General features: G+C 45.5%; 1 protein-coding gene across 3 annotated transcripts in view; it reads right to left on the bottom strand.

Moving 5' to 3' along the window:
* Positions 1-3965, bottom strand: part of TRIM29 (tripartite motif containing 29) — a 47306-nt gene extending 43341 nt beyond the window's left edge. For all 3 annotated transcript variants that reach the window (XM_035139070.2, XM_035139072.2, XM_035139073.2), the window contains exon 1: positions 2883-3965. In XM_035139070.2, coding sequence (XP_034994961.2) covers positions 2883-3716 — 834 coding nt within the window. In that variant the 5' untranslated portion in view covers positions 3717-3965. The remainder of the gene's footprint in view (positions 1-2882) is intronic.
* Between the last annotated feature and the right edge of the window lie 23477 nt (positions 3966-27442).

Here is a 27442-nt window from a genome sequence, read left to right as displayed (position 1 = left end):
TGCCCAAGTGTAGTACTTTACATTTCTCCTTGTTAAAATTCATCTTGTTTGCTTTGGCCCAGTTGTCTAATCTGTTAAGGTCATTCTGAAGTGTGATCCTGTCCTCTGGGGTGTTAGCCACCCCTCCCAATTTGGTGTCGTCTGCAAACTTGCTCAGGATGCCCTCAAGCCCACCATCCAAGTCATTGATAAAGATGTTGAACAAGACTGGGCCCAAGACAGAACCCTGTGGCACCCCACTAGTCACTACTCTCCAGGATGAGGAGGAGCCATTGATGAGCACCCTTTGGGTTCGGTCAGTAAGCCAGTTACAAATCCACTTAAAAAGTGGATTAAAAAGCGAGTGTTAAGACAAGTGAGCATTTGAAATGCTGGTGAATTTTCATAAGGGCTTTAAAAAAAAAAATCACAAACTTTTGCAGAAATGTGAACAACTGAACTTAAAAGTGGAAAACAAATAAGGAGCCAAGAGAATGTGATATTGACAGATTAGTCCGTCCCTATGTGTGTATCTGTTTTGCTGTGTCCAATCTCTGGGCTCCCAGGTATCCTTCCAGGCTTTCTAATGTGGCCATTACCTATCAGGGTTGACAATACTGAACTTTACAGACTACTTGCTTGACCTCCATTAGGATTATCATTCCCTCTAATAACAAACTCAGTGCCAATCTGGGAGCCACTGGGCTCCTTCGGGAGATGCACAAGATATAAATTGAATCAGCAGCAGCAACTGGATTGTATTCAAAATGGGGTCACTGGGAAACAAGATGGAGGTGTCAGCCTGCTTCTGGGGAAAACCCTGGGGATAATTCAACAACACTCGCTAGCCGTGAAATGTTGGGTGTCAGTCGGAAAAGGAAAAATGGAAGATACAGTGGTGGGGGCAGATTGGAGAAGCCTAGAGGAGTGCATTGCTGCCTGAAATGCTGGACAGGATTTAGAGGTGAAAATACATTGATTTTTGTTGCTGCCGCGAATCCTAAAATTATACACTTCCTGTTGAGGGTGCCTCTGACCAATATTTTGACTGGCCTGGCTGTTTTTATAATGCTACCTATTTATTTCCAATGGACTATTCTTTAGCCCTTACATGTAGGAAATTATTACCTCATGAACTGTCACTTAGTTGAGAAAACACATCAAATAGAGTTTTCAATGGCTGCCGTAGCCATTACCTTCCCCTAATTCTCCACCTCTTTTTAGGTAAATATATATATATTAAAAATCCTTTCATTTTTTTAAAAAAAGTTTTCTTAGCTCTTTCTGAGAGGAATTTTTCGTGATGATTATTCATATGCCTTTAAAACTATTTTGTGAGGCCCCCTGTATAAAACATGACTCTACCTTTTTAAGCCACTGGGCACCTTCAGTGTTGAAGGTGCTGTACCCAAAACCGAAAGAAAAGGGAAAGAAAATCCTTTGAGAAAATAAACACCTCTCAAAGAAAAGTAGGGAGACAGAGAAAAAGAGAAGACAGAGTGATGTTAAGTATTTTGGGGGCAGAATCTTGAGGGGTGGACACTGGAAATGTCTAGCCAGGGTCTTCATCCTCTCATATCATTCAGGGAGTAAAAAGTCCAAAAATATTTGGGTTTATCTATATTACCCCCTTCCTTCCAGGTGTTTTCTGAGGTAAAAATCCCCCTTCTACAGAAACGGAAAGGTGTTAAAATCCTCCTATGTGGTGTAAGTCCCCCTTAGGTGAGTACATCCTTATTCACCCTGCAGCGCTCTGTCATGACAAGTTGTACCTGCTAAAACTATTCTTTCCAGAAATATGAGGGCTAGGTCATAGAAGTTTCCGGCACTCTCTCTCTCTTTCTCCTGCACGAAACCCATCAGGTTTTAACCCATCAATCACCCATGCCTTGTAAACTGTTCACTGTAATTGTCACTCGGCTACTTTACAGTGCCAGAAATACCCTTACAACAATGACCCTCACTTCAGTTCAAGAGCACAGTATATCCTGTCTTCCATTCTCTCTCTCTACCTTCCATGCCTGACACACACCCCAGGTCCCACAGACATATGTCCCGACAGCTACCATGAGCACACATCCAGATTATACCAACAGCCCAGCTTCTGACTTCCAAGTGTCACAAAAGTCCCCAGAGCCTAACTTTTATATATAGCCTAAATTCTTTGAGGATGGGGCCTCCCCTTAAAGTTATGAGGACCCAGGCTGTCCTTCACCTTGACAATCAATAATTAGTCTGCACATGCATGCTCCTTATTTGCGAACTCCAGCATCAAGCAGTAACTGGAATACGTGACTCTGCCAACACCAGAGAGTTTCATAATATTTTGCCTCAAAATACTTCTCAGGCAAAAGGTCGTAGCTCAGTGGCTGAGCATCTGCTTTGCAGGCAGAAGATTCCAGGTTCAATCCCTGGCATCTGCAAGTAGGTCTGGATATAACCCCTGGCTGAAAGAGCTTCTGTCAATCAATGTAGACAATACTGAGCCAGATGGACCAAATGATCTGACTCAGTGCCAGGCAGCTCTTCCTAGATCCCCGAGTACACTCAGTTCACACATATCAGGGTAAGTGCTGTCAACTTTCCCTTTTTTGAGGGAAATTCCCTTATTCAGCACCCTTACATTCATATCCGGGAGTTGACAGCCCCATAGGATTCCTTATCTTCAAATCCGGGGGTTGACAGCTATGATCAGGGTGCAAAATCATCACATGTTGAGATATCAAGTGATGGGCATGCACATGTGAACCAGCCGGACAGGCCCACTGTATCACATTTATGTCATTAGACATAAGAAGGTTTGCTGGGTTGGAAATGGAGTACTTGAGACTGATTCAAGGTGTCTCACTTCCTGATATGGAAAGGGCAAAGGTCCAGTATAATATGTAGGAAAGGAACAATACCTCTTTGCCGGATTTCTCAATCTCTACCGTCACCGTGGTGTGGTTCTTGTGCTCCTGGAACATGCAGAGGTAACAGATGCAGACCTGGTCCGTCTGGCAGAAAAGCTCCATCGTCTTGCCATGCACAGGGCATTTCCTGGCTTCAAAGTCCTTGATGGGGTCAAGGAGCTGGTGATCCCGGAAGGCAGCCCCTTCAAAGTGAGGCTTCAGATGGAGCTCACAAAAGCTGGCTTGGCACACAAGGCAGGACTTCACGGCCTTCTGCTTGTTGTCAATGCAGGAGTCGCAGAGGACCTCTTCGAGGACCCGGGGCCTTGAACTGGACCCTCTGCTCACCCGGTTGAAGTTGGATCTCTTGGTGTCTCCAGATTCCCCAAGGGGCTTCCTCAGATCTGCAATCTGCCCACTGGAATACAGTGGCTTCTTGACATCCCCTTCGCTGGTGAAGGTTTTCTTTGTTTCCATGTTGTATATAGACTTTCTCAGGTCCCCTCTTTCTGGGAAGGACATCTGGGACCTCCGAGGCTCCCCTAGAGGCATGGAGGGGAACGCTGGCTTCTTGCCCTCCCCAGACTCCATGTTGAAATAGGTTGACCTCTTCTCATCGGATTCAACAAACTGGATGATTGGCCTCTTCCAGTCACCCCCAGAATATATCGATTTTTTGAGCTGTTCTATCTCCAGCGCAGGGATGGTGTTATTCTTGTTGGCATCTTTCTCCCCTTTGTTTGGGCTAGTCGGTTTCTTCCCTTCTTCGGCCTCTTTTGGTGGAGAGGCGGGGGTCTTCACGTCTTCTGACTTACTTGTGGTCCCATTTGCTCTTGCTGTCTCCATCCCGTAGCTTTTTCTCCTGGCCTCAACACTTTATTCTCTCTCTCCTGCAACTGTCAGGTAACAGCAGAAGGCTTGGACTACCTTACCCTTTCACAAAAGCCGGCAACCTCACTGGCTGCTGTCCCGGCAAGGAATGGAAGAACAATACGTCAAAAGCTTTACCTAAATGCCACACCTGAAAGATGGGGAGGAGAAGTGAGATACCTGAATTACACTGGGCAGAGCCAGAGAGAGAAAGAGAGAAAGAGAGAGAGATGTTACAAAAGGCACCAAGAGAGCCAGCTGCATAGTTAATTATACAAGCCAGCCCACACCCAAGAACATTCTTGTCTAACCAGGTTTGGGAATGAAGGGTTGTTTATGTGTCACTTTTTTCTTTCAAAAATAATTTTCATTAAGAGGCAGCAACCAGTTCTGCTACCTACTTTGAAAATAGTTGCTTCTGTTGACAGCAGGAGTGGAGTGACCTTCTCTGGTGCATGAGCAGGATTATACGTAGAGTGTAAGGTACAAGAAGGGGGGAGGTAAGTGGACTGCTTGCGTGCACATGTAACTAGGCTTGCTGTTGGAATTGATGCAAAGAGTCATAAACAAACTTTCATACATAATGAACTAAGGGTATTAGATTCCAGGCCAATAAGTCCTAAGATCAGATCCTGACGTTTTTGGGTTTTTTTTTAAATAAACAAACCCAAAAGCTGCAGAGAGACATCAGGATTCTCCATGAGAACTAGAAGCAGAAAATGTATGAAGCTGAGAATCTCAGCTTCTGACATTGTTGTTTGAATGCCTGCACCACAACACTTTACCTACTCTCTTGACAAATGGAGAGAGAATGAGAGGGAGTGGAGATTGGCAGAAATGTCTCCATTCACCTATGAGTGCTCATGGGGGGAAGGCCGATAGCTCAGTGCAGGCATTCCCAAACTGCGGCCCTCCAGATGTTTTGGCCTACAACTCCCATGATCCCTAGCTAACAGGACCAGTGGTTGGGGAAGATGGGAATTGTAGTATAAAACATCTGGAGGGCCGAAGTTTGGGGATGCCTGGCTCAGTGCTATAGCTTCTGCTTTGCATGCAGGTGGTCCCAGGTTCAGTCCCTGGCATGTCCCAGTAGGACTGGGAGAGACCCCTGCCTGAAACCCTGGAGAGCTGCTGTCAGTCAGTGTGCACAGTACTAAGCTAGATGGACCAATGGTCAGACTCACTATAAGGCAGCTTCCTATATTCCTGTCATCCTGGTTATTTATTCTGATTCCCTGTGGACGCACACACACACCCAACACATGTCAGGTCTTTTCCTCTCTCGATGGCCCTCCAATTATCTGCGCACCCAGTTAGTTCAAAGCTTTTAATAGCTACCAGAGCATTTCAATAAATGTGGGCATTGTACGCGTCTGTGTTTATAATTTTCCGCATTAGGATTTCATTATTGGTACACAATAGGCCTTGCCTGCTCCTTTACAGAAGCACAAGACATGTGCTTTAATTGTTTAAAAACGCAGGTCATTAAACGAAACGAATTACATGGGCTGTTTATGACTATATATGCTGGGCTTAATCCCTCCTTCCCCTGCCGCCTTCCTTCACTCTCTGCTTCTTGGGTTGAGGTGATCTCTTAAGACAATAGCCTTTGGGGAACTCGAGTCGATTAAGGAATGTTCTAGGGTGGAGATCTGTGTTCTCAGATGTACTGAGGCAAGTATGCAAGGCTTGCTTGCTTGCCTGCTTTTGTTCTGGATTTAACACTTCAGGTAACAGAGAATGAACTTCAAGTAGCCAGCCACTGAACTCTGCAAAATAATAAACGAAGCACTTCCACAAATATTCCATTCAATGTGGCTGGTAAGGACGTAAGAACATGGAAAGATCCTCCTGGGTCAAGCCAAATGGAGTCCATCTGGTCTAGAATTCTGTTCTCACAGTGGTCACCCAGATGCCTGCAGGAAACCCGCAAGCAGGACTCAGCACCTTCCCCTCTTGTGATTTACAGCAGGGGACCCCAAACTAAGGCCTGGGGGCCAGATGCGGCCCAATCGCCTTCTCAATCCGACCCATGGACGGTGTGGGAATCAGCATGTTTTTCATGAGTAAAATGTGTCCTTTTATTTAAAATGCATCTCTGGGTTATTTGTGGGGCAAAGGAATTCGTTCCTTCTTTTTTTTTCAAAATATAGTCCGGCCCCCCACAAGGTCTGAGGGACAGTGGACCGGCCCCCTGCTGAAAAAGTTTGCTGACCCCTGATTTACAGCAACTGGTATTCAGAAGCATTACTGCCTCTGATCACAGAGGCAGAGCACAGGCACCATGGGTAGTAGCAACTGATACCCTTCTCCATGGGTCCCCAGACTATGGCCCGGGGGCCGAATATGGCCCGTGAGGCTCATTTATCCAGCCCCCGGCAACCCCCGCCCCCCACTGCCACTGCCCGCTCTTATCAGCGCAGTGCGGCGTGGCGTGGCTGCCCACTTCCAGGTTGCTGGGAGCGTCGGAAATAGCTTGTGTGCATGTACCAGCGTCGTTTCTGGCGCACCTCCGGGTTGGTGGAGGCCATGCACATGCGCACAAGTTATTTCCGGGGTTCCGTCAACCAGGAAGTGCAGCGGAAATGACGCTGGCGCATGAGGACAAGCTATTTCCGACGCTCCCGGCAACCTGGAAGTACACCGGAAATCGCGTATGGGTGCGCGCTCCTGCATGCTCCGGCCCGCTGCGCGATTCAGCACTCGAGGCACAGGCCCAAGGCCAGGTAAGTCTGGGGACCCCTGGTCTTCTCCCCCATGAATTTGTCCAATCCTATTTCAATGCCCTCCAAGATGTTGGCTATTACTCCCTCCTGTGGGAGTGAGTTCCACAGATGAACTGTGCACTGTGTGGAGAAGTGCTGGGAAATGTTATGCCATTTTTTTTTTTTTGTCCAAACCTCCCCAGATAACAGTTTCTGGTGAGCAGCTTACTGCAGGACTGGTTCCCTCACGGGGGAGCTTGTGACACTCGTGTTTTGTTTATCATCAGAATCATAGTATTGTAGAGTTGGAAGGGAACCTGAGGATCATCTAGTCCAACCCCCTGCAATGCAGGAATATGCAGCTGCCCCATACGGGGATCAAACCTGCAACCTTGGTGTTATCAGCACCAGGCTCTAACCAGCTGAGCTATCCAGGCATCGTTGGGATTAATACAAAAATATACGGCTTAAAGAACATTGAGACAAGCTCTGCAGGATCATACCTATGGTCTAGCAAGGGCAGCATGAGCAACACTGAGACTAAGAAGGAAGATGCTGGCAGGCAGTGCCACCCCCTAGACTGGTTGTAAGAAAGAAGGCAGGTATGTGGGGGTTGTCTGAGGTTGGTGGGGCAGTGCCCCATCTGCTGTAATGAAGCACCATCAACAGCTTTTGCTCCCCAGTAATGGATATTTAGAGGCATGTTGCCTCAGAATCTGGACATTCTATATAGCTTCCATGACTTCAATTGCTATGGATAGTCCATGCTTTTGTCTTATTCCTTTTTTAAAAACCATCTAAGCCAGCAAACATCCATCACCACACTTGGAGGCAACATCTTCCATAAATAAGGATATGTGGTGTGAGAAAGGTCTTTCTTTCACCCACCCCGACTCTGAAGCCAAATAATTTTATTGGATGATCCCCAACGTTAAGGATTATGAGAAAAAAATTCCCTTATTCCACTTTCTTCCACACCATGCATTATAATGTAAAGCTCAGTTCTATTTCTCCTTAGACATTTTTTTAAAAAGAAATGTATTTAGTTGAAGCAACACCTCAGTCATTTTGGTTGTCCTCTTTTGCTCCTTTTGAGTTAGGAAAGCTGGCAGCTGGCCAGATGGTGCTAGATTTTGTTATGAAGTTGGTACCTCCAAAGCAAACATCTTGCAGAATCTCCAGCTCTTGAAGGCTTCATCTTGCTAGCCAATGCAAAAGATTAAGAATGTTGCCTGGGAGCAAGGCAGCTGGAGGGATACACTGGCCCTCAGTTGTGTCATCACAAAGCCACATCAGAATGGCTAGCTGATTGGCTACATGGCACCTGACATCATCATGTTCACAATGTGATCCCTGATTGGCTAGAATAACACCATGAAGAAGCTCTATAATTGGTGCTGAAGTAGCAGCACATTAAGGATGTAGGGGGGGGATGTGAACGAGAGAGACCAGTAATCGGGGGGGTGGTCACTGTAGGGACTTCTCAGACCACCTGAAATATTACTTTCCACATTGAACCTCACAAAAATTCAACATATCACCCATTGATCTGTCTGGTTTTATCTTCTGCAATTATCATGAGCATGCTGGGTCAAGGTTATAATCTTTTGCATGTCTTCTTCTTCCTTCTCTAGCACAATCAAGATATGCAAACTATCTAGGGTCAGTATGAGCGGTAGGGACACAAAGGAATTTCTGTGTCCTTCTACAATTGCTCAGGCCCACTTATTGCATTTATTTAATTTTTAGTTTTTTGCACATGTGTGCAGAGAGCCAAAGTTTGTCAATACTGGCGCATGACTCATGTGCCAACCAGCCACTGTCATTATAATCCTTCTGTCATCCCATTCTACTCAAGGCGTGTCTAGACAGTGTAGGGTGGAGTGGAGGAAAGTGAGTGGTGGTGACGGAGTGCTGGAATCAGCGCATCTTGGGCTGCGGAAGCAATTGGATCCTCTTCGTTTCCCTCAACGAGCACTTCGGCAGATGTTTCATTTGCCATGTCTATAAACCCAACTGAAATGACTCTGTCCATTTCTATTTCCTTGAGTGTTTCATTTTCCCAATTGTTAAGTTCATTTCACCACATTTCCACTTCAGTCTGTAGCTTCTTATTTTTTTAAAGTCCTCGTGAAAACTCAGTGCATTTCAGTGCAAATTTTTCCTAATATGTGCAATTTTGCATGCAAAATTTTGTATGCAATTTTACATGCAAAATTTTGTATGCAATTTTGTCAAATAGATGCATTTTTAGCCACTTAATTTCCCAAAATACAATTGCATTTCTGTATGTTATTTTCATATTTCCATTTTTATTCACACTTTACCCCCCACATAATGGTATCACATAGGGACTTTCAGTGTACTCATTTTAGTACCTGTTAAAAACATTTTTGTTTAGACACACCTATCCAAACATGTAAAACGCTTTTAGGTCTTTGCTGGTTTAAACATTTTTGAGTATTTTAAATAGTTGCTTTTAACTGTTTTTACTGATAATTTTATTGTTTTGTTCTCTTTGTAAACTGCTGTGAGGTTTTTTTCATAAACAAGCAGTGTATACATTTTATGAAATAAATAAAATAAAAAGTATATGCACTTTTGTAAACATTGCTTGGATGGTGAACTGCACTGGAAAATTCAGAAAATTACGGTATGAATTTCAATGGATGGCTGCTTTTTTGTCTGTGTGATGCTTTGGAAAATACAGGTAAGATAGGCTCACCTTTAAATACCAATTGAATTGAATTTATCCCTCATCTACCAGATGCAGTAGGAAATTTGGTCTATGAAGTTCACCCAACATACTAGCGCCTTCTTTCTAGTAGATGTAACCCGAGTCAAGCTATTTCAGGCTGCATGAGAGTACAGGGCATTGAACTTCTTCCTATTCTGCCCCAGCCAGATTTTTCCTTAAAGCAAAACTCCCAAGTGAATTGGCATAGATGCCAGCTTAGGCAGATTATCTGAGGAAAGCCAAGGGAAGTCAGACAGGTTTCAGTAAGACTAGTCAAATTTATTAGAAGGGTTTTGTTCAACCATCTTGTAATCCAACCTATCATAAGACAGTGGCAATCTGCTTGGTGAACTATATGAAATTTTCTCTACAATACTGTGGGAACTCTCCTACGCATAGGTGCCAAGTTCCGGATTGAAAAATCCGGGACAAGCAGCGCCGCGGCACTGGAAGTTGCTTCTACGCACTTCCGGACATGCGTAGAAGTGACTTCCGATGCCGCTGTCCCCATTTCCAAAATGTCCGCGGCATCGGAAGTCACTTCTACGCACTTCCGGACATGCGTAGAAGCGACTTTCGATGCCGCTGTGGACATTTTGGAAATGTCCGGAAGTTTGTAGAAGCGACTTCTGGCGCTGTGGACATTTTGGAAATGGGCACAGCGGCATCGGAAGTCGCTTCTACGCATGTCCGGAAGTGCATAGAAGCAACTTCTGGTGCCGGTGCGGCACCAGAAGAACATGGCCGCCGGCAGGAGCTCCGTAATCCGGGGGAATACGGGGTATTTTGCCATTCGGGACACCTGCGGGAAACGGTAAGATAATACGGGGGGTTCCCGGGGAAAACAGGGTACTTGGCAGCTATGCTCCTATGTTGCATTCTGTAGGCGATCCTATAGAATCACTTATATTCTCCCTGTATTGGGGCACCATCTACCCACTATATGGAAGTGAAAGAATGTTATCCTTGAACCCATCCTTGCTGGTTTCAGATAGACTAGATGGAAAGGACACTGCCATCATGTCCCTGGAAAGGACACTGCCCTCAAGCAAAATAGCAAGGGCAGCTCTAAATCCTACACCAAAGGAAGCTTCTTGTTAATGAGGCTCAGTGACCTTTCAGAATTCTAGGATGGTAATTTAATGAACCTTTACAGGATAACAAATGCAAGGGACGAGGACAGAGCACTATGAAACTATAGGGCAAAGTAGTTTCCTTCTATTTTGCCCTCTCTATATTGTGTTCCTGCTCTGCAAATGTCAGTTTTCAATTAGGTGGTGGAAATCTGAGGTTGGGTGGCTGGAAGCAAACCATGGAACCAGTCTTGCCATCTTAGGTTCCAAAGTCAACTCCTTCCATCATCATCCAAACTTCACTTCCCATGCTACCTGTTTCTAGTCTTCCTCTGAGATTTGTATTTTCTGCCCTCTTGGCCATTCCTTCCCTGCCCATCAAACGTCATGTCTAGAGACCAGTCTGCATATGCAGGAAAACACAGAGACAAGTCCTGTTTGGAATAAGCCAAATTCATATCGCAGTGTGGCAACTGCAGCATGTCACATCTGAATGCCGTTTTGAATACTATTTCATGTTAATGTATGTATAAGAAATATTTGCATGCTGCCAACTCATGCAAAATACTGAGGCAGTGTACAACAATATACATACAAGTTCAATAAACACAGAACACCATGAAAACTAAATAAAAAAATTCCTTCCAGTAGCACCTTAGAGACCAACTAAGTTTGTCATTGGTATGAGCTTTCGTGTGCACACGAAAGCTCATACCAATGACAAACATTTTTATTTCGGCAAGCATTTCCAGAATCTTATCCAGTCACTTTAATATTCTACTGCAGAAGTGGGGAACCGCAGGGTCAGGAGCCAAAGATGGGTCTCCATACCGCTCTGTCTGGCCTTCAGGACTCTGTCTCACAGGCCCTGCCTTGCCCTCTCCCTGAGTGTTCTTGCCCAGCTGGAATATGTCCTTGAACTCTGATCATGCCTCTCCCCATTTATGTACTCTGCATACATTTTATTTTCTTGGAAATCACTTAAGGGGCTACCGTATGATTATAGGTGATTCATGAATATTCTAAAGAAACAAATACATCTTGTGCTGTTTTATTGCTTGTTTATTGTTTTGCCCTTCATGCTGTTGCTTGATATTGTTTCCACTTTGCGCGCTGCTCCAAATGTTTTGCATGAATAGGAGTATGAAGGAAAAACCCATCGAGTCAAGCATGATGGCTTCTCTACCCCCTCTTGGAAGAAAGAAGGCGCTTGGAATATTACAGTCTGAAATTCCTTCTCTGACCTACCAGGGCTACAGGCTTTGCCAGATAGCTCCCCACAGACACGTTCTGCCAGTTCCACTTTCAATTTGTGTTATCTTTGGCCCTGGCTGCAAATTAGTCTTGTTCACAGCTGACTGTAACTCGAGCTTCACACGGGATTTTTCTGGACTGCAGTAAGTCTTGACGCCGCTTGCAGCAACCAATTTAATCCTCCTTGGCACAGGATTAGCAGATCCACAGAGTTTGCAAATGAACAATTTTATTTTTTTCTTACTGGGACAGAGGGCGGAAGAGATCCATTGAAACCCTACACTGGGTGATCATTGGCACTGTCATCAGGCTGGTTTCTGACCATCCATGCACAGAGAACACAACCCAGGATTGCCTACTTTTACTGGCAGGAACACCCCAGGGTTACATGCCAAGATCTTTCCCATTACCTGCTTTGTCAGGTATGGGGAAGCTTTGGCCCTCCAGATGTTGCTGAACCACAGCTCCCATCACTCCTTGCAATTGCCCATGCTTGCTGAGGCTGATGGGAGTTGTAGTTCAGTGAAGTCTGGAGGGCCAAAGTTCCCACACTTGTGCTACATGATCCTAGGGATTGAACCTAGCACTGTCTGTATGCAACACTTGTGCTTTACAATTGAGCTACAGCCCTTCCCTGAAAATATCTACCCGACACTAACTGATCAAAATTGCCCTTCATTTCCAATCTGAAGGTGCTAACAGCTTCGTTGGGGGGGGGCGCCACGGGGAGGATGGGTGAAATGTGGACACCTGTCTTTGTCCCATTCTTTATGTGACTAATAGCAACTTCCTGCATGGAACCTATTTGGATCAGGGAAAAGTTGCAGGGGGAAAGGTTAATTTCCACCTTCTCAGCACCACTTCCCTGTGGCTGCTCTGAAGAAGATGTCAAGAGATCCGGTCATACATTTCCTACCCACGCCCTGTTTATTTCCATCTACGGAGATCATGCAGGAGATTCGGAGCAGGGGGTGCCCAATTTTCTCATATGAGCCACCTAGACTGGAAGTCTGAGTCACAGAGCGAGGGAAACCCTATAAAGCATCTTTAAGTGTCATTGTGGAATCCAGAGTCCTTTGCAAAACCCAATAAAACAACAGAGCTGTGAAATAGGTCAATTGCACAGGTTACTAGAGCTGTGTAAACAAACAAGGGAGGGACACGGCCAAGAAACAGGGAGCAAAACCTGCTGAGATATGTGTTTGAAGGATTCTCCATGTGCCACTTCCCTCCTTTGATGCAGAGTGAGCATATCCTATTTAGGAGCACATTCCACATCTCCTGGTACAAGTCTCTGGTCAATAACTCTCTGTCAATTGCCCCGGATTTATATTTGGTGATGCCTTGTTAAAATGCAGTTAGAACGGATTGCAGAAGTTGTCATTTTTAGACCACAACAATTCCCATCCCCCCCCATCCAATTTGGGGGGTCTCTTGAAGTTGTATTGCTGAGTTGGATGCAGATGCACATTGATTCTGCTTCACCCACATAAAAATGCATGTTAATGGGCACAAAATTACCATGCAGCATGTAGCTATAGATGGGGAAGAATTAGGTTTTCCTTGCACTGTAATGAGGAAGTGCCTAATTTGTAGTTCTCGAACCAATGCACAAACCAAAACACATCTTCAAAATCCGCACTTCTCTGAATTTTGCAGTGCAGTTCTCCAGTCAACTAATCTGTATTAAAATGTATATATCAAGGCAAGATGTGCCTTAAAATGCATCTTTTTGTGAAACCAACATGCAAAAATGCGTCATAGCAGAGGAAATTGTTTTGCAAAAGTGTGTGGAAGTGTGACTGCAGGTAAGATAGGAAAAAAGAAGAAACTGAAACGGATTTGCCGTCTCCTAATATCACACTCGATCCCAATCCCACCCTGCTTTGAGCCCTTTCTTCCAACATGAGGTCATTTGCAGCAGCAGCCTTCAAAAGTGCTTTAGCGCTGGGAAAATGCAGCCCCAATGTGCAGCAAGAGGTGCAGCAAGAGGCTGTGAGGCCATCGTTTGGTAGGTGTTTTCGCTGTGAGAAACTCCTGGGAGGCTATTGGGGAAAACATGTTGAGACAAGTGAATGCTTATTCACTCTGCAACTGAGTCACACCGCCAATTCATTTCCCCCCCTTGCTTTCTCTCCATTTCTTTTTTTTTAATGAAGTGAAGGAGAAGTTTGATGGGGGTGGGAAGGGAAATGTAGATGGGAAGGGGAAGAGCAGACACCAAGGAGACAGGGGCACAAAGAGAGGGAGCAGGGTGAGAACTAGGAAAAAATATCTGAAACTGGATATGTAAGATGGTAAACAGCAAGAGATAAGAGGCATGAAACAATGGAAGATAAGGATAGATGGAGACCTCAGACTGGGGTCAACTGGGGGGGACGGGACGACCAGACTAATCCTAGTGTAATCTTCATATAACAATTACCTTTGTATAGCTCGGTTAATAGAGCATAAGGCTCTTAATCTCATGGGTTTGAGCCCCACCTTGGGCAAAATATTCCTTCATTGCAGGGGGTTGGACTAGATGACCCACATGGTATCTTCCAACTCCATGATTCTATGATCGGGGTGGAGCACCAGGTGTTGCCCTGCAGGTGTCGTGTCGTCCGACTCCATCAGCCCCAGCCAGTATGGCCAATGGTCAGGTTTGATGGGTATTGGAGTCCAGAAGCAACTGGAGGGTTTTGTAGCAATGTAGCTGGTTTGAGCTGGGTGGGAGTCGTTTCAAACTAATTCTGAATAAAACGAAAAGTAGAGCACCCCACTGTGCAGCCTGGATAGCTCAGTTGGCTAGAGCTTTCAGGTTCAACCAATGAGTTGCAGAATGGGCAGGGCCACAATTCTATATTCACCTTCTTGGGTACAGGTCACATTGGAGATTTTTCTGAGGAAATGGGTATAGCAGTCTTCACCAGCCTGGTTCTCGGGGCTGATCTGGAGGGCATCAGGTTGGCCAGTGTATGGGTTCAAGGCTGCACTACACTCTAAGATACCTCATCACAAACCAGAAGTAAGCTTAGCGCAGCACAGGGTGATATCAGGAGTATCAGCACCTCTTTGCCCTAGCATTCGACCCTTGAGGTGTATATTTTTAGAACCCACCTTATTTTTGTGATTCTCAGATGTTTAAAACTGTGTTTTAATGTTGTAACACCCATGCTGGGACCTTACAGTGAAGGGTGGGTAATAATAATCATCATCATTATGAACAATATTGTTAATAACATTTTTAACTGCCTTTAAGAGCTTCCTGCCTCTGTGTTTGCATGACAAGAAAGCTCCGCTACCCAAATTTCTGCTTGCCGTGCAGCTATTAAAGGCACAGGAGCCCTGCTGGAAAACAGATGATGGCAACCCTAACAGTTAGGTGAGATACTGGCTTAGCATCCCAGAGATGCCTGCCTTGCTAGCAAGAAACACAGAAGGGTGTGTTACAGCTTCTGTGGCTCCTCTTTCTTTTTTTTCTTTTTTTGCAGGTGAAACTTGCCTCAGCTTGCTTCATGGTTTCCCTTTGATTATCGCTGCTTCCTCTGTAAGGTGGCTTCTCTGCAAGTTTTTATGGACACAGTTTGCCTCTGTGAAATCCCTGAGTAAGCAGAAAATGTGAAGCAAGAGCAGCTCTTTCTAAATCTCCTGTTTCTTTCTGAATCAGAGGTGAAGATTCAGCTACTTTTTCTTGCTTGCTTTGCAGGCAAGGCACACAAACCATTGCTTGTAGCTCAATATTGTCTACAGTGACTGGTGGCAGTTCTCTGGGGTTTCAGGCAGGGGCATCTCCTAGTCCTACCTGGAGGCACCAGGGGTTCAACATGGGACTGCCTGCATGCTAAATTCCCCAGGAAGAGGGACGGTTTCAATCAATCAAGCTTTATTACGGTCGTATACCAGCTATTAAAATAAAAATGCTTTACAGGGCTATGGGGGTTGTCATTCGGGGTGGATATAAGAGTCTATAAGTTTGAAGCGGCTATGTTTCCAGAAGGCGGGTCCAGCTGGCCTTTCCCCTGGTGAGAGGGACGGTTTATTAAGCCACTCTAGAAGTTGTAGCTCTGTGGAGAGAATAGAGGCCTCCTAACTACACTCACTGCTATGGATGCAGGTGGCACTGTGGTCTAAACCACAGAGCCTAGGGCTTGCTGATCGGAAGGTTGGCGGTTCAAATCCCCGTGACAGGGTGAGCTTCCGTTGCTCGGTCCCAGCTCCTGCCCACCTAGCAGTTCGAAAGAACGTCAAGTGCAAGTAGGTAGGTAGGAAAGGAAGGTAAAAGGTGTTTCCGTGCGCTGCTCTGGTTCACCAGAAGCAGCTTTGTCATGCTGGCCACATGACCCGGAAGCTGTCTGTGTTCAAACGCCAGCTCCCTCAGCCTATAGAGCAAGATGAGCGCCGCAACTCCAGAGTCATCCACAACTGGACCTAATGGTCAGGGGTACCTTTACCTTTAAGTGCACTCACAACCTCTGACTACAATTCGCAGGATTCTTTGGGGGGAGCCGTGTTATTTTTTAAGGTGGCATGATACAGTTTTAAATGCACAAATTGAGCCCAGTTCTGGCAGGATGTCAACATCAAAGCCCATATGTATGTAGGTAAGAAAGACAGGCCACTCAGAATAATGATGATCGAGCTCTGGTGGTATGGGACTGGTCCTTGGTTTCAGGTGACTAAGTGCTCAGTCAGGTGGTGACTCAGGTGCTTCAGCCTAAATGGCATCCTTGAGGAAAACAATTCAGTCTGCAAGGCTTGTTGTGTGAGAGAAATGTGGCTCTGGTGACCCATCAGAGGGAATATGTCACAGCCGGACTGCTGAGAGCCCCGGTTCAAGACCGACCCTGCTGGGTTCCCCCACAAGTGTGCTACGGATTCCAGAGCAGTGGTGTCAATTTTAATGGGAGCCCAGAGCTCCTTGTAATGTTGCATTAGCCTTTATTCATCAAGTCAACAATGACTGCTTGTGTGTGTGTGTGTGTGTGTGTGTGTGTGTGTGTGTGTGTGTTCTAAACAGTCAGTGTGAACACATCAGCCATGCTAATAATTCCCACTTTGTTCTGAATAAGGTTATTAATTCAACATCTTTGTGATTCAAATGGACAGGTCCCTTGGAATTCATTAGACTTGCTTTCTAATGAATCACTCTCCAGAAATTAGGGCCCTGTAGAAAATTGCTTCCAACCGAGCTCAGATATCAAACAATCCAAGAAAATTGCAGACTGGAATACCATAAGATCCCATTTTCAGTCTTCCTTTCTTCCTTCTCTCGGAAAGTTGTTGGCCTCTTGGGAGTACGAAGGAAGACAAGCTTCCCAACCCACAACCCACACACACATGCACAAACACACACATTTATTTGAAGCTGTGTTAGATTTTTGGTCCATCCAGTCATGTACTGCCAACACAAGGAGTAGCCAATCTGGTATCCTCCAGTTGTTTGTGGACTCCAGCTGCCATCACTATGGCCAACAGTCAGGAGCATAGGAACCTAAAAATAGCCTGTTTGTCACAGAAGATTTGATCCTGCTACAGTATGTGCTGTTTCAGGGAGCAAGGTATCAGGTGGGACAAAGGAGACGCTGGGCAAAAAGTCACTTGAAATACAGCACCCTGCAAATCATATCCAAAGGTATCCACACACAACCATCTCTTTCTTTTCCTAGGAAGATGCATCCAGTCAGTCCTCTTACTCTCCTTATGAAGAATGGTTGAGAGAGTTGGGTAAGTTTAGCTTGGAAAAGAGGAGACAGGATAGCCATCTTCAAAGATCTAAAGGGCTGTCACATGGAAGGTGGAACGAGCTTGTTTTCTCCTGCTGTAGAAGCAATGACCCGAACCAATGGATTCAAGTTACAAGAAAGGGAATTCCATCTAAACATCAGGAAGAACTTTCTGGCAGTAAGAGCTGTTTGGCAGTGGAATGGACTTCCTTGGGAGCTAGTGGAGGTTTTTAAGCAGAGATTAGATGGTCACCTGTCATGGATGCTCTAGCTGAGATTCCTGCTTTGCAGGGAATGGACTGGATGACCCTCAGGGGCCCTTCCAATTCTACAATTCTATGATTCTATTATACTTCTTCCTGCTTTGCTGCCTCTACTTCTTGCCTGATGTCCTAACACATGACAGCCCTGGATAGCTTGGGGCCACCTGACCCAACCTGCAGCAAGTCAGGGCTGTCCCAGCCTGACTCAGGTGACACCCAGATCCCACTGAATCAGCTCAGTTTGGTATGGGACTGAGGCTGCAGCTGAATCCAGTACACAGCCCTAATAAACAGAGATTTCAAGAACTGAACCAGAGACCTATTTTACACTGGGCATACACCCTGCCAGTGAGCTATGGGTCTCCCCACCCACCCAAAATTGAGAGTTCAATAGGACTAGAGGCATTGTGGCACAAAATTTGACTAGATACTAAAGAACACAAGTGATTAAAAACTCCCCTTTAATCTGTCCCAGCCTGGGAAAACCGAATCTTCTGGTACAACCTGCTCTTAGCAAACAGGCCATTTCTACCAGCTCATTCCAGAAGCACATAGCGGACTGTGGGAAGAGCTTCCCCAGAAGCGGCTGCAACAGATTAGTTAGCTGTTGATTACAGTTGAAGGAGGATGATTCCGTGTGGTTTGTGATCTCCAACACAGAGGTGACTGGCTTTAGGATCTGCAAGAAGCAGAGCAGGGACAGCTAATTGTTGCTGGACTACAGTTCCCATCATCCTCAAGCCCTGGGGATTGATGGGAGTTCAAGTCCAAGAGCATCTGGAAAGACAGAGGTTCCCCATCTGTGAAGGGGCAGGGAACTGTTCAGTGTATGATCTTGGCGTATCTCAAATATGGCTCGCCTTTGCACCAAACTTATCATCCCCTGCAGTCAACATGGCCAATGGCCAAGGAAAATGGGAGCTGTTTTCCAACAACTGTTGGGGACCCACAGTTTCAGTGTCCGTGGTGCCTCTTTCAGCTATCCCATCCTCCAATCTCCTGACCTCATAAATGACTTGATGCCCCTTATGCTCGCAGTTCCCTTCAAAACTCTCCTCAAACATTTGAACACATCTTTCCCCTCTCCCCTTGCAAGGGGTGAAAGTGACATTTGGGCCAGTTCACATTTAAAGGCCAATGTACCTAATTCACATTTTCTGAAACAATCTGGGATCCAAAACACAGCCATCTTTCAAACTTTGTAATTCACTGGATTTTGTAATCAAGTTCTCTAGCCAAATATTGTGTACAAAAACTAACATACCGGGATAAACTGTCTATTAAACTGCATGTACTAGTGAAGATAACATACAAAAAAAATTGCTGTATTTTAAGGGATATGGCTTTGCCAACATGTGTATATTAGCAAAAATTGCACGCAAACATGCATATACAAGGAGATACATTAAAATACTGATGAGTTTTTGTGAGGACTCAGGTGTGAATGTGAAGGACTGAACTAAAGAGTGGGAAAATGAGAAATGGAGAAAAACCGACATTGACAACTCACCTCTTGCCTCTGTCACCCTCCCTCTCATCTGCCGACATATGGATTGTAAGCGCCTTGGGGCAGGGGCATTGTCTCTGTGACTCTGTAATGCACACAGAAAGGAGAAGGAACAGGACAGTGAGGAAGTGGAGGGAAAAGAAATAGGGAAAGCTTCCCAACATTAGAGAGCTGCTGTCAATCAAACTGAACAATTCTAGGCTGGATGGACTAATGACTCAATATACAGCAGCATAATGTCTTCATATGAGTTCCCACACTGGCCAGGAGGATACACCCTGGAGCTGCAGCTGTAAAACACACCTGTTTCATGACCCTTAAAGCCCAACATTTATTTTTGCACCTGTTGGAGTTCCAGGAGCAAAGAGGCAGATCTGCAAGGGAGCACCCTTGGATGGATGGGTTTTTGTTGGCAAGAAGGGTTTGGAAAAGGTTCCTTTGAAGCTTCCTCCGGTTCTGCTTCATGCGGTGTGTTTTCTTTGGCTCTGCCACCCAGTTGCTCGATTGCCTTGGCCCCTGTCCACTGGCTTGCTGTGTGAACGTTAGCTGATGCAGTTTATTCAGTTAATTGCAATTAACTTAAAAGCTCCGTCAAGTCCAGACTCAACCCGACGGAGCGTCATGGGACTGGCTGACGCCCAGAGAGTGCACACTGGGCTAGCCCCAGGCGCGAGGATGGCCTACATGAAGGCAAGGTGGGGCATGTGATCCTGCACTTGCAGCTCCACCTAGACCCCCTACCTCCTCCCTAGGGTTGCGGGTAAGGATTGGGAAGGAAGGTAGTGAGAAAGTCCAAGTTTGGAGATTCTATCAATGTCTGTAGCAGTGGCAGAGCTAGGGTCCACAATGTGTTCTCAGTACCACTGCTCAGATCAAGGAGGGAAAGCATCTCAAGAAGACTTTGCTATCCATTCAATTCTCTATTTGGTCCAGGATACTCCCTCTTCCCCCCAAGAGTGCCAATGCTGTGCAATTGGAAATGAGTGTTGTCTTCATCCAAGTTGCACACTGAAATCAACAAACCAAAGTTAGTTGTGTACATTAAATTCAGTAGGTCTACTCTGATTAGAACTACCATTGGCTACCAGTCTGATTTAGTAGTCTTCTTTTTCTTTGACGATCACTCGTAGCTGAATAAGATTGTCTTCCATGAACACAGTCTTAACAATGAGTCTGTAAGTGACTGTGGAGGCCAATTCTGGATCCACACGTCCTTCCACAGTGAGGACATAGGTTTCTGGGCGGGAGTTGATCATGGTGAGGATTTGCCAAATGTGCCTTCCTCTTAGTTCATTTCTCCCTTTTGTCCTGAGTTCATGCATCTTCAAAGTCTATGCCTTGGGTAGAAACTATTATCCAATTGGAGCACTTGCAAGCCAGTGTTTCCCAATTATCCGTGCTTATACTGCATTTTTAAAGATTTGCCTTGAGAGTGCCTTTAAACCTCTTTTGTTGTCCACCACTTTTGCTTTCCATTCTTAATTTGGGAATAGAGTAGTTGCTTAGTAGTACACCCAGAACAGAGGGTGCATCATTTAACACATAATTAATATGTGGAACTCGCTACCACAAGATGCAATGGCCATTGGCTTAGATGGCTTGAGGGGTTAGACAAACTCATCATGGCTATTTGTCATGATGAGACCGCTTTCAGGAGCAGCAGGTCACTCATTGAATACTGATTTAGGTGGGGGGGGGCATCAGTGGGAGAGACAAGTTGCCTCCAAACTTTGTTTGTAGCTTCCCTGTAGACATTGTGTTGAGAGGAACAGGATGCTGGGCCAAACAGGACTCTTTTTCAAATCTGGCCCAACAGGACTCAGTGGTTACATGGTGATGATGTCACTAAAGGGCATATAAAGTCAATTAAGGGTGAGAGCAAGTGAGGACAATGGAAACATATCCATGAACATTTCCCATGGAAGGTTGATAAAGCATTGGAGAAGGCGAATGTTTTCAAGGTGGTTAATATTTTTGCTCTGAAACAAACATGCACTGACCAAAAATAAAATCTGCCATAACCAATAGTGGTGAAAGTTCCAAACTTCTCCATTGTTCCTGGTTTGAACAGGAAGATCTTCATTAAGCAAAACAGAAGCCATTTTACATAAGAATACAAGAAGAGCCTGTTGGATCAGGCCAATGGCCCATCTAATCCAGCATCCTGTTCTCACAGCAGCCAACCAGTTGCATGTGGGAAACCCACAAGCAAGACCTGAGCACAAGAGCCCGCTCTCTGTGGTTTCCAATACAGTGGTACCTTGTGTAGAACGCCTTAGCCGCCCCTTCTACCCCAGCAGGAACTTGAATAAAGCCAGGGGCTGGCTTAGAGCTTAGCAATACAGTTACAGTAGGCTGCCACCACTCCCAGTTGTGCTGTTACTTAGAAGGTTTAGGGAGACTCCTTCTGCCCCTTATATGGGTTGCACGGTTAGCTCACAATTTATAACCCAACTAACAACAAAATATCTAGTAGCGGTCGAATGGTCTGGCTCGGGATTCAGCTTCACTCATTCAAAGGCAAGTAAGACCAACCAAGAATTACTTTTCAGTATTTATTGTAACTAAAATACTTATAAACAGGGTGCACATTTCTTATAAGCATACAAATAAAACAAAACCTAAATTGGCATTACTTTCTAATGTACTTACACATAAAAGTTCAATCTTAAGATTAAAGCACAAACTCCCTCCATCAGGTCCCTGCACTCCAACAAGGGCATGACGAACACTCTGGCAGACTTCCAGCAATCTTCTCAACGGCAGGCATTTATATTGACAAAGGTGGCCAAAGGAGGGCCCCTTGCACCTCTAGACACTGAGTATATATCCCTCTTAACCCCACGAGGTAGTGCGATTTTAAACCAATTGAAGGGATACTTTAATCAATAAAGACCCAATGATTAAAGACCAAAACTATAAATCAATTGTCAACTATTCACTGCAGCTGGGCAACGGCTGATTAACAACCATCCGATGAGTTTAGGTCACTCCCTACCTTCCCAAGGCAATTAAGGGAAGAGGAGAAAAGCTTATCTTAAAGGAGCGCCAGACACAAAAGCCAGGCACCTTCCCAAAATACCAACCTTAGCTTCTCTCCCCAAGCTGAACAGAACAGGGACCCAAAGTTAAACTTTTTCCAGAATCCCTCTTGCACTACACCTTGGTTCTTGAATTCGTTCCGGAACTCCATTCGAAAACCAAGGCACGGTTTCCGATTAGCTGCAGGAGCTTCCTGCACTCAATCGGAAGCCACGTCAGTCCTTCGGCTTCCAAAAAACATTTGCAAACCACAACACTCACTTCCGGGTTTGCGGCGTTCGGGAGCCAAAACGTTCAAGTCACAAGGCATTCCAGAACCAAGGTACAACTGTAACTGGTACTCAGAAACATTTCTTGCCTCTCACCATGAAGCCATAGCCATCCAAGTTGGGGGGGGGGCATCACTGCCTCCTGCAAGAGTTAGCTCCATGGCATGACTGTGTGCTGTTTGAATAAGCCCTTTAATGCACTTGTCCCAAATCTTCCAACCTTCAACTTTATTGGACGCCCCCCCCCCCCACTTCTAGCATTATGAGAAAGGCGGGGGGAACTTTTCTCTATCCACTTTCTCTCGACCAAAAAAAAAGCCCCAGATGCGGCAACCTTTCTTTGCAGAAGAGGAAAGATAAGTGGTCTATAAATTAAGTAAGTGACAATTATTATAATAGTAGCCCTAGCAATTATGAAGATGCAGCTTTTGAAAGGAGGTGGGTGGAACGCATAGGAGATCCAGGTCGCGCAGGTGGGAATTTTAATGAGACTTGGGTGTTGGTGCCTAATTCAGCCGTTCCTCCTGCTCCACCTTCCTGCAAGGCACTGGCAATCGTTCCTCCATGGAAGTGTCAACCTCTGCCCAAATGATGCCATGTTGTGGACGCTGCTGCTGCTGCTGCTGCTGTCCAAGGCTGGTGCAGCCATCAGGTGGGGGTGAGGCTCAGGCGGCGGAAGCTCCCAAGATGGCATCCCCACGGATGAAATGGCTGCCCTGTTACCTCCAATTATGGGAGATTTCCAGCAAGATCTCACCGAAATCATGTGATGTCTCACCTGAAATCAACACCAATGCCAGCACCCTTGTGTGCCTCAGCTGGTGAGCATAGCTGCCAAGTTTTCCCTTTTCTCGCGAGGAAGCCTATTCAGCATAAGGGAATTTCCCTTAAAAAAAGGGAGAACTTGGCAGCTATGCTGGTGAGGGCTGGCCTGTGCAACAGCCCTGTCATTTCTTCATCCAGAAAACCCAAGGGGCCAGAAGAACCAATACAGTGTAACTTGCACTGGAATTGTTTTCGGATAAAGAGCCAGGATTAAAATAAAAACAAAATTAGGGTAAGAAAATAAAGTTATACCAAAGCAGAAGTCACATCCCCTTGCCACAAGCAGATTGGGAGCCCACCTTATTTCTGTGACTTCAAGTTGCTTTAATTTTTATTTTTATTTTTAATATTTGGTTTTAATTGTAACCTGTTTTGGGACCTTGGGGTAAAGGGTGGTTAATCAATCAATCAATCAATGATAAAAATCACAATAATTATTGAATTTTTTCTCTCAACATTTCCCAAACCATTTAAAATCAAAGGACAGGAAGGGCAACATTTGCTTCATATTCATTGATAGAATAGATGTGTATGTTCGCACCTCGGGCAAATTATCCTGAGCACCTAATATAAATTTGACAACAATATTTTACAGACATAGATAAGCTGCATTAAGAAGAGCACAGCAGAAAACCCTCTGGATAAAATTCCAATTAAATTTAAAATGTTAACCTAAATATGTTTCTGAAACAGAATGACGCAGGGGAAACTATTAGGAGAAAGGCACACTAAATTGCTGGCAAGTTTACATCACTTTTAAAAAATAATAATAATAATGAAGAGATGCAGAAATGCGTAATGGTTAGTGTGAGACTAGGTCCTGAGAGACCAGGGTTGAAATCCCCACTCAGCCATGAAGGTCACTGGGTGAGACCTTGGGCCAGTCACCACCTCTCAGCCTAAACTGCCTCACAGGGTTGTTGCGACTAATTCAGTGAGGAGGGGGAGAACCATGTGTGCCGCCTTGAACCCCTTGGGGGAAAGGGTGGGATAAAAATGCAATAAATAAACAAATGGAGAGAACTTCACTTTGACGGATTAATCCAGGGGTCTCCAAACTAAGGTCCGGGGGCCGGATGCGGCCCAATCGCCTTCTAAATCCAGCCTGCGGACAGTCTGGGAATCAGCATGTTTTTACATGAGTAGAATGTGTCCTTTTATTGAAAATGCATCTCTGGGTTATTTGTGGGGCCTGCCTCGTGTTTTTAAATGAGTAGAATGTGTCCTTTTATTGAAAATGCATCTCTGGGTTATTTGTGGGGCATAGGAATTGCTTCATATTTTCCCCAAATATATAGTCCGCCCCCCCCCCACAAGGTCTGAGGAACAGTGGACCGGCCCCCTGCTGAAAACGTTTGCTGACCCCTGATCTATCCTGACCCACAGTTAATGGCCAGGATGAAGTTTTGACTGAGAAATTTTGCACAGGGGCAGAACACTACTTCTTAAGTAGTCTACTCCTAGGCTGTCATGGTTGCCCTAAAAATGATATTGGGGACAATCTCTCTCTTCCCTCCCCCCAACATACACAAACAACTCTCACTGCAGTCAAAAAAGGGCAAGCAACCATGCCCTGCCCCTCCACCTCTCTCGCTGCCAAGGAAAAATAGTAAATGAATAGAAATTCTCTTGCCCAAGTGACGTTGACACCAAAACCCCACAATACACTAAGTATTTACCACTCCACCCCCTCTTCCCACCTCTCTTCTCCCCTAAGCATATACTGTCTGCATTTATGTCTCACATTGAATGTAACTGATCTGTAGAAAAGACTCTACAACCTGAAAAAAGAGACAAAGCACGTACTTTTGTAACCAACGAAAATCTTTAATAAAGTTTTTTTATATTAAAAAAATGATGTTGGGAGCTTTGGGTACATGTTTGTCATTGATTAAGATGTGCTCCCATTTCCTCTGGTCACTCTTTCATGTCTCCAACTCTGGGGGACTTTATACCTTCTTCCCCAGACCTCTTTCTCCCTCTTGGCCGGGAATGGCATCCTCAAGACTTCTTCTGTTCCACATTGACATCTGTGATAGAAAATCTCATGTCACTAGCAGGTTGCTAGCCCTGATGAGTGGTAGGCAGCTAGTATATTACAGTCGTACCTTGGAAGTCGGACAGAATCCGTTCCAAAAGGTTTGAAAACCAAGTGTGGCTTCTGACTGGCTGCAGGAAGCTCCTGCAGCCAATCAGAAGCCGTGGAAGCCCTTTCAGAAATTTGGCTTCCAAAAATTGTTCGCAAAGCGGAACATTCACTTCCGGGTTTGCGATGTTCGGGAGCCAAAACGTTCAGAAACCAAGCTGTTCGGTTTCCAATGTATGGCTGTATTTGAAAATGTGATTCCTGAGTAGGCCTAAATAAGCAAATAATCCACAATATGTGATTTTATTCCTTGAAGACCCCTTGCAAGATTATAATAGCTACTCCCTCTTCTCAGTACCTCTGGGAACAAACGATGTCTCCAGTAGGCAGCACAGCTGCGGACAGAAGGCAATCTAAGCTTTTCTAGATACTTGAAGTCTTTGGGGTCCAAAGAATGGAAGGCCTACGATACATCCTGAAGAAGAAATGAGCAGCATCACCAGCTATTGGGAAGGCTGTAGTTCAGTGGCAGAGCATCTGCCTGGCATGCCAGAAGGTCACAGGTTCAATCCCTGGCATCTCCAGGTAGGGCTGAGAGAGAATCCTGCAGGCAGTCCTGGAGAAGCTGCTGTCAGTCAGTGTAGACAATACTGAGGTAGATGGGCAGGTGGATTTGCTGAGTATAAGGCAGCTTTTCCCCTTTCTATTTAGGGATGTGTTTCAAGCCAGAGCCTGTAAATTCCCTTAATGACAAGCGAGACTCCCTGTTCCTTGTCTTCACTTGGCTTAGGTTCTGGGAGAAACCCTGCTGCAGGCTTGTATTTAGGACCCTGCCAGCGAATTGTATAGACCCAGTTAATCACCCAGTTACCCTAGTAGGGTTGCCAGACTCAATAGAGGACAGGACTTCTGTGCCTTTAATTGTCCTGCTCTCTTTTTGAGTCTGGAAACCTTAAAGAGAAACCAGCAGACCCTTTGCTTGGAAATTAAACAAAGGGTCTGCTGGTTTCTCTTTAAGGTTTCCAGACTCAAAAGAGAGCAGGGCAATTAAAGGCACAGAAGTCCTGTCCTCTATTGAGTTTGGCAACCCTAACCCTAAGAGCACCTGTGTGGAGTCTGAACTCTGCAATCAGAGTTCAACAGACAACACACCCTGGGCCCTGCATCGGGGGAGGGGGCGAAATAATAGACCCACACCCTCAATTAGTAGAAGCTTAGAGGGATGTCCTGAATCTTGCTGAAATTAACTGAAACACAGTCTTGTGTCATAATTCAGGCAGACATAATTATAATTAATGTACTACTCAACATTGTTGCAACAGGAGCCAGGGCGTGTGCTGAGTTTCCCCACATCAGCCACTAGGTGTCCTCATAGGTACACATATAAACACCAGGAGAGGGGATAACCTCTGAGCTAGGAATCAATCTCATAGCAGTAGCAATTCAACTCCTTATTGAAGGATGTCAGAGTTCTGGTACCTCTTGGGCTCAGAGCATGGGGAAGGGGGTCCTTTAGGTCCATCAGCAAACAACAACACAAGAAGAAGAAGAAGAAGAAGAAGAAGAAGAAGAAGAAGAAGAAGAAGAAGAAGAAGAAGAAGAAGAAGAAGAAGAAGAAGAAGAAGAAGAAGAAGAAGAAGAAGAAGAAGAAGAAGAAGAAAGCTTAAGCAATGCACAGACATCCTCGGAGGTAAAGAAGCGATGGTGAAACAGACAATTGGTCTTCCCAGTGGCGGAGCTTCATGCTCCAGCACCAGGGGGTGGAGAGCAGGCATGGGTGGGGCTGGCGCATGTCCTGGGGGTGTGGCACACAGCGCGGGCGGGCGGGGAGGGACAGCCTGGATGGCACCCCACCGGGATCGCTCTGCCGGGGGTGGTGTGCTCCCCACACACTCCTCTTCCTCCGCCATTGGGTCTACCTAACTCAGTACAGGCTACACTGATCAGCAGTGGCTCTTCAGAATTTTAGACAAGATTCTCTCTCAGCCCTACCTGGAGATGCTGGGGGTTAAACCTGGGGGTGTTCTGCCTGCAAAGTACCTAGATGTGCTTAGGATGAGATCACTGGGGTTGAATCAGGAGCCTTCTGCATGCCTAGCTTGTGCTCCGTGCAAAAGAAGGGGCCTTCCCCAAGAAGGACTCGTGGACACCCTTTTGAAAGCATTTGCAATTGGATTGGTTTCAGTCAGCAAAATCTATAGGGCTGCGGCAAGCGGCAAGGGTTAAGGCACCC

The sequence above is a fragment of the Zootoca vivipara genome, chromosome 15 (assembly GCF_963506605.1).
Source record: "Zootoca vivipara chromosome 15, rZooViv1.1, whole genome shotgun sequence".
In the NCBI taxonomy this organism is placed as follows: domain Eukaryota; kingdom Metazoa; phylum Chordata; class Lepidosauria; order Squamata; family Lacertidae; genus Zootoca; species Zootoca vivipara.
This window is presented reverse-complemented; position numbering and strand designations above follow the sequence as displayed.